At 45.9% G+C, this 7,824-nt stretch overlaps 1 protein-coding gene across 1 annotated transcript; it reads right to left on the bottom strand.

Moving 5' to 3' along the window:
- Positions 1 to 3,053: 3,053 nt before the first annotated feature.
- LOC133449183 (E3 ubiquitin-protein ligase TRIM35-like) lies at positions 3,054 to 4,500 on the bottom strand. Its single transcript, XM_061728316.1, has one exon. It carries the CDS (start codon positions 4,467 to 4,469, stop codon positions 3,054 to 3,056), a length of 1,416 nt encoding a protein of 471 aa, XP_061584300.1. The 5' UTR covers positions 4,470 to 4,500.
- Positions 4,501 to 7,824: the final 3,324 nt, after the last annotated feature.

Genomic DNA, 7,824 nt, shown 5'->3' with positions numbered 1-7,824 from the left:
CACAAAAATCGGTACACACCTGTATCATGTCGCAACTTAAAGGAAAGTCTCTTGGCGCCATGGCCGAAACCGAACAGGAAGTCAGCCATTTTGAACATTTTGAATTAATCGTGTAATTTTGGCGCAATTTATGCCATTTCTTCGGTCATTAATTCAGCCCGAACCGTAACGTGCACCCAGGTGTGTTATACATCAAAACGTGCGTCTCCATCCTCCGACACCACGCATTACTTTTCTCTTTCAAAAGCGTTACCGTGGCGACGCTAGACGGCAAAAAGCGCGCCCACCCTTCATCTGATTGGTTCAGACAGAAAAAACTTTGCGCCTCAAGCCCCATAATACGGTTTGACGTACATGAACGAAAATTGGTACACACCTGTATCATGTCGCAACTTAAAGAAAAGCCAGGCCTGTCGATACATTTGATATTTCATGGTTTGCATTAATGGGCGTGGCCTAACGGCTCAACAGCGCCCACTAGAATACCTTTCTCTCCCATAACTTTTGAAAGGTTTGACATAAAGAGTCGTGGGTGGTGTCATCGGACTCGGTATTGAGTCCTTTGACCATAATTGGCGAAAATTAGCCCCGCCCCTTCTTCTGATTGGTTGTCCCTATTTCCTGCTATAACATTTGAATATTTTGACATAGAGAGTCGTGGGTGGTGTCATGGGATTCTGTAATGAGTCCTTGAGCTTCTTTGGCCTTAATTAGCCCCGCCCCTTCTTCTGATTGGTTGTCCCGATTTTCTGCTATAACTTTTGAATGGTTTGACATAGAGAGTCGTGGGTGGTGTCATCAGATTCTGTATGGAGTCCTTGACCTTCATTGGCCTGAATTAGCCCCGCCCCTTCTTCTGATTGGTTGTCCCTTTTTTCTGCTATAACTTTTGAATGGTTTGACATAGGAAGTCGTGGGTGGTGTCATGGGACTCGGTATTGAGTCCTTGACCATAATTGGTGAAAATTAGCCCCGCCCCTTCTTCTGATTGGTTGTCCCGATTTTCTGCTATAACTTTTGAATGGTTTGACATAGGAAGTCGTGGGTGGTATCATTTTTGATATGCTTATGGGGGGCGGTGGCCGTGAGTGCGAGGGCCCGTTCATCGCTGCTTGCAGCTTTAATTCTATAGTTGTTCCTTGAAAATATCCAAGTCAATGCTTAATTTTGTTTTTCTCCATTTTCCTTCTGCAGTTCTTTTTTCTTCTTTTTTGATCATGTAATTTCTCCATGGTGGTATAGTTCTAGATTTCAATGTATTATTTTTAAATGGAGCTGCAGCATCAATGGCTGACTTCAGTTTGCTGTTAAAATGATCACCAATAAAATCACCCAATGCAGGTAAAAGCTGCGCAGGGGTGTAATGTAAAATGTCGAGAAAATTTGCAGCCACTTCAGAAGTTATATGCCGTTTCCTGATAGTTCTCACTGGGGCTTCCCGTTGGATAAAACTGGTGATATTAACAAATACACAATAGTGGTCTGACACAGCCAGGTCAACAACAGAGAACCCACCAGTCGACAGGCCAGAGGTTTGATCACATCTAAGGTGTGTCTACTGTTGTGGGTAGGCTGTGCCACGTGTTGTTTAAAATCCATACCGTTAAGAAGATTTTAAAACTCATTTGCATAATAATCCCTATTGTCAACGATGTGCAGGTTAAAATGACCAGTTTATTAAAATGGTATTCGGAATATATTGATGTTAAAAATTCTGAAAACTCTTGAATAAAACAGGAAGGAGGCTTGGGTGGCCTGTAGTCTGTGATACATAAAACAGGTGGATTGATACAAACAAAATAATGATGCTCAAATGAAGAATAATTGCTTAAATAATTTGTCTTAGTTACAATTGAGCTATTGACACATGTGAAGTCAGTTATTAGTTGTTATTGTTGTTATCTGGGTAGTTGAAGATAATCAACATACTCCTGATCAAGATGTTTCCATTTATTTTATATAATCCATAACCTTTATAAATCACTGCAAAAACAATTAGCTCCAAATACCAAATATATATGTATGTATGTATGTATGTATATATATATATATATATATATATATATATATATATATATATATATATATATATATATATATATATATATATATATATATATATATCTCTGTCCAAAGTAAAAGTGAGTTTCACCTAACAAAAAAGGTCAATTGTATTAAAGGTAAATTATATTATTACGGCAGTTTTAAAAGCACATCTTTTATGTTTAAAAAATAAAAAATTTAAATATTTTTATTTTATTTCCCTCAACCGCCTCAAGTTTTACCGGCAGCATTTAAGACTCTTCTTGTAGCAGTACCACATCTGACCAGGTGGGGGACATCTAGATCTACTGGTGAGTGGGGATCAATCAGCCGATCAATCCTCTCAGGACACTTCCAGCCAATCAGCCGCCGGGAGGCGGACCCGACTGTAACCCAACCTTTGTCCCAGGGTAGCTCTGATAGTTACGGTGTTTCCATGGCAACCAGCCAGGTCAGCTAAGCTAAAACAGGTCTGTGATTGACACAAGGTGGGCATGTCCCAACCGTCCTCAAAGACCTGTTCTTTCTCTCACTTCTAACGTGGCGCAAACAAAGAAACAAGGAAACAAGAAAATGAGGAAACAAGGAAACAGGCTTTTCTAGCTCTCGTCTGGTCCGACCTCTCTTGTAACACGACTTCCTCTCGTGATCGCTGCCCCCATGAGGTCAGACGTGGTATTTCTACATAGAGTGGCTTTGATTGTTTATCAGACATCAGTCATCAATATTTACAGGATTGTCTGAGACAACAGTCCCGTTACCAGTCACATGATCAATCATCATTATAAATCAACATGAGTTACTGTTAGATCATCATGCAGAAGCATCTTTCCTGGATTTACGTTCACAGATCAGCCAACATTTTAATCTGGAACTGAAACACTGAGACAAGCTGGAGCTGAACGAGTCCCAGTCAGAGTCCACAAGTCTACAAGTCAGACAAGAACGACAAATGCAAACGAGGCGGACGATGATACGACCTTCCAGGGGATGTTGACTCGTCTCGGGGTTCAGGGTCTGGTCCCGCCTCCTAACCTGTCAAAGGGTGTCGACACGGAAGCCTTGAATGTCAGGATCTCCAGTGGGTCTGAGCTCCGGGTGTACACGTAAGGAAACATCGCGCCCATGAACGTGTGCGTGAAGATGTGCACAACTGTGTTTGTGTCAACATCCAGGAACAACAGCATCCCCTTGTCGAAGTTCAGATAAACCCAGATCACCCGGGGCTTCCTCACCTGCAGGTCTTGCTCCGAGCCTGATCCAGCCAACGCCTTGTATCTACCGTCCTTGAGTGAAATCCTCCACCGCCGCGGCGCCGCTGTTTTGCCACCATCGGCTTCCAGCATTCCCAGCTCCCAGTCAGCGTTGTGTCCAACATCCACGGCCCACCTGTGAGTCCCTGACTTCACCACCTCGGAGCCCCGGACGGTGCCGGGGAACCTGGTCTTCTCCAGGTTGCTAGGCAGATCTCGTGACCCCCCGAATGTGACGCTCCGCAGGTCGCCCGACACGACGAGCTCTGGGTCGGCGGTGTTTGGATCCAGGATCACGGGACTGTAGTGCACCATGTGCTTCATCTTATTCAAGATGTTGAAGGTCAGGTTGCCCAGATGTTTGGGCACATCTATCAAAGCCCATGAAACCGGCTCCGGGTCCTGCAGAACTGGGCCCTGCTTGACCCTCCCGATCGCCACCTTTTGGTTAAGCAGCAGCGAGACGTCTCCGGCTCTCAGCTCCGTCTCCGTCGCTCTGATCGTGTCTGAAAGAGCGTCCATGTCCTGGATCAGAGCCTCCACCTTCTCCTTCACCACCCGACTCTTCTGCTCCTCCTCCTCCCTCAGCGCCTCCATCCTCGCCTTCTCTTCCTCTTCCAGGAACTGGTGAAGCTTCTGAAACTGATGCCGGATCTCCTTCTCAGTGTCCTGGGCCTGGACTTGGAGGTGTTCTACCGTGGAGATGCAGTCCCCCGTCACCTGCTGGAAGAGCGTCAGCTTCTCCTGGAGGTGTGTCAGGCCTCTTTGCAGCCACTGGCGGAGATCCTGGGCCGCCTCGTCGATGGGTCTGAACCGGTGGTTGCTGTGAGTCCTGGAGTCCCGGCAGACCAAGCAGATCGGCTCCTGGTGGTCCAGACAGAAGATCTTGAGCTCCTCACCGTGCAGGCTGCACATGTGCTCGGGCCTTGCTGCTGCCCGTCGCTCCTCGTCCCGCAGAAAGGCCTCGCACAGGTTCTTCAGCGCCAGGTTGCGAGGAGGGTCGGTCCTCGATGACTTCCTCTGGCAGCACGGACACGGTCGTGTTTCCTTCTCCGCCCACCACGACTGGATGCAGGCCCGGCAGAAGCTGTGGCTGCACGACAGGACGACCGGGTCTTTGAAAATGTCCTGGCAAACGGGACACGAGAGGTCTTCCTCGGAGCTGGAGGCCATGTTATCTCCGGGCGACGCTGGCTGTTCAGACTGTCAGTTACTTTGACTTCTGATGTCTGAGGGCGTCGTCAGTCAGTAATGAGGACCGACTGGTTTCCTGGTTGAGTTGGAGTGCAAACTCCAGTGTGTGTGTGTGCCTTATCTCACTTTACAAGACTACTCCAGCGTGAACAAGTTTTATTCACATCACTGATTATTTTATCTTTACAGCTTCTGTGTTCAAAGGTTGCAGAACATTTATCCACTCAACCGTTGGTCACGTGATTAAAACCGGAGCTCAAATTCTGAAACAAAAAACCTCACTGACCACTAGGGACCAGATCCAGACCTTACAGTTCCTTCACCTATAACTCTATCCCTCTAGTCAGAGGAGGCTCAGGTCCAGATCCGGACCCTTGTGGTCGGTTCTTCAGGTCCAGATCCGGACCCTTGTGGTCGGTTCTGCAGGTCTGGTTGCTTCCGCGTAGGGGCTCAAGCTTAACACATTCATGTTGTGGGTTTGCAGAGGTTCGTCCTCATGGACAACCCCAGCAACCTCTACACCAGGGGTGTCCAACCAATCAGAGACTCAGAGCCACAATCGGTTACTGTGTTACTGCAAAGAGCCACATCAACTACCCATGATCCCTCACTCCCTGCTCTCTCTGAGACATAAAAATACCATTAGAAAACGGAAAGGTGAAATCCTGCAATCTTATACCACGGCTTCTATTCTAAAGCCTCATCACAGCATATCCTTCTGCATCATGGAAGCAACAATGTTTCCACGACAACAACCAACTGTTGGATATTTTATGATGGTTACAGCAGGTAGCAAAAAGTAGCTGGTGGTAAAGTTTATTCTTTATTTTCGTTAACAATTAATGAGGCATGTTGACGGTAAACTTTGATCTCCGGGGAGGGGATGGATGGATGGATTGAGGATTTCCTGTCTCCAACCAAAAACACGAGCAAAAGACGACATGTTGAGCTACATCTGGAGATGTTGACCAACTGGAGAAGGAGAGAAGTGACTAATACAGTTAAACAGACCAGGTGGGCAGTGAGGGGCTTTGAAGATGGTGCAAAGCCGAAGAACGCCCCTCAGCTGTGATATAATGAGCGTATACCACGGCCTGTCGTGATGTATTGCTTAAATATTAATATTTAATTAGGGCCCGAGCACCTTCAGTGCGAAGGCCCTATTGTATCTGTAGGAATTTTTCTTTTTTCTTTTTTCTTTTTTCTTTCTTTCTTTCTTTCTTCTGACGAAAGGAGGGCCTTTTTGCCCCCCTAAACGTGCCCAAAAAGTCACCAAATTTTGCATGCAAGTCAGGCCTGGCGAAAAATTTGATATTTAATGGTTTACATTAATGGGCGTGGCAAAATGGCTCAACAGCGCCCCCTTGAAAACTTTGTGCCTCAAGCCCCACGATACGGTTTGACGTACATGCACGGAAATCGCTACACACCTGTATCAGTACACAACTTAAAGAAAAGTCTCTTGGCGACATGGCCGAAACCGAACAGGAAGTCAGCCATTTTGAATTAATCGTGTCACTTTGGCGCAATTTATGCCATTCCTTCGGCAGTTAATACGGCCCGAACCGTAACGTGCACCCAGGTGTGTTATACATCAAAACGTGCGTCTCCATCCTGCGACAACACGCATTACTTTTCTCTTTCAAAAGCGTTACCGTGGCGACGCTAGACGCCAAAAAGCGCGCCCACCCTTCATCTGGTTGGTTCAGACAGAAAAAACTTTGCGCCTCAAGCCCCATAATACGGTTTGACGTACATGAACGAAAATCGGTACACTTCTTTATCATGTCTTTACTTAAAGAAAAGTCTCTTGGCGCCATGGCCGAAACCGAACAGGAAGTCGGCCATTTTGAACATTCTGAATTAATCGCGTAATTTTGGAGCAATATGAGCCATTCCTTCGAGAATTAATACGGCCCGAACCGTAACGTGCACCCAGGTGTGTTATACATCAAAATGTGCGTCTCCATCCTGCGACTACACGCATTACTTTTCTCTTTCAAAAGTGTTACCGTGGCGACACTAGACGCCAAAAAGCGCACCCCCCCTTCATCTGATTGGTCCATATTTGATAGTTCCCCAAAAGTCACCAAATTTTGCATGCAAGCCAGGCCTGGCGATAAATTTGATATTTCATGGTTTGTATTAATGGGCGTGGCCTAACGGCTCAACAGCGCCCCCCGGAAAACTTTGTGCCTCAAGCCCCACAATACGGTTTGACGTACATGCACGAAAATCGGTACACACCTGTATCATGTCGCAACTTAAAGAAAAGTCTCTTGGCGCCATGGCCGAAACCGAACAGGAAGTCGGCCATTTTGAATTAATTGTGTAATTTTGATGCAATTTATGCCATTCTTTCGGCAATTAATACGGCCCGAACCGTAACGTGCACCCAGGTGTGTTATACATCAAAATGTGCGTCTTCATCTTGCGACTACGCGCATTACTTTTCTCTTTCAAAAGTGTTACCGTGGCGACGCTAGACGCCAAAAAGCGTGCCCCCCTTCATCTGATTGGTCCATATTTGATAGTTCTCCAAAAGTCAACACATTTTGCATGCAAGCCAGGCTTGGGGATAAATTTGATATTTCATGGTTTGCATTAATGGCCGTGGCCTAACGGCTCAACAGCGCCCCCTAGAATACTTTTCTCTGCCATAACTTTTGAATGGTTTGACATAAAGAGTCGTGGGTGGTGTCATGGGACTCGGTATTGAGTCCTTAACCATAATTGGTGCAAATTAGCCCCGCCCCTTCTTCGGATGGTTGTCCCGATTTTCTGCTATAACTTTTGAATGGTTTGACATAGAGAGTCGTGGGTGGTGTCATCAGATTCTGTATTGAGTCCTTGAGCTTCTTTAGCCTGAATTAGCCCCGCCCCTTCTTCTGATTGGTTGTCCCTTTTTTCTGCTATATCTTTTGAATGGTTTGACATAGAGAGTCGTGGGTGGTGTCATTTCTGATATGCTTATGGGGGGCGGTGGCCGTGAGTGCGAGGGCCCGTTCATCGCTGCTTGCAGCTTTAATTTATATTATATTTATATTATATTAATATTACTATTATGTGTCTGCTTTTCTGTCTGTTCTTTCAAAGCGACCAACTTGTGCTAGCAAAGTTCAGTCCCCTTTGGAAATTCCTGGGCAATGTTAGCATGGAATGAACTGAAGCCTTGAAATGCGCTAATGATGCCTGACATGTGAGGCAGAATGGCTTACCATTATGTTCACCAAAAAAAAAACTCTCCCACTCTGTTAAAAAGGTCCTGTGTTCATCTAAATATTTTCGTTTGGCCGTGCATTTTTTCCCTGCCATTTTGAGAGTGGATTTTTTT

The sequence above is a fragment of the Cololabis saira genome, chromosome 8, assembly GCF_033807715.1.
Source record: "Cololabis saira isolate AMF1-May2022 chromosome 8, fColSai1.1, whole genome shotgun sequence".
In the NCBI taxonomy this organism is placed as follows: domain Eukaryota; kingdom Metazoa; phylum Chordata; class Actinopteri; order Beloniformes; family Belonidae; genus Cololabis; species Cololabis saira.
The sequence above is the reverse complement of the archived record's forward strand: the minus strand, read 5'-3'. Positions and strand labels throughout refer to the sequence as shown.

Coding starts and splice junctions, on each gene's coding strand:
- LOC133449183 (XM_061728316.1), bottom strand. CDS start 4,469: ATGGCCTCCAGCTCCGAGGAAGACCTCTCGTGTCCCGTTTGCCAGGAC.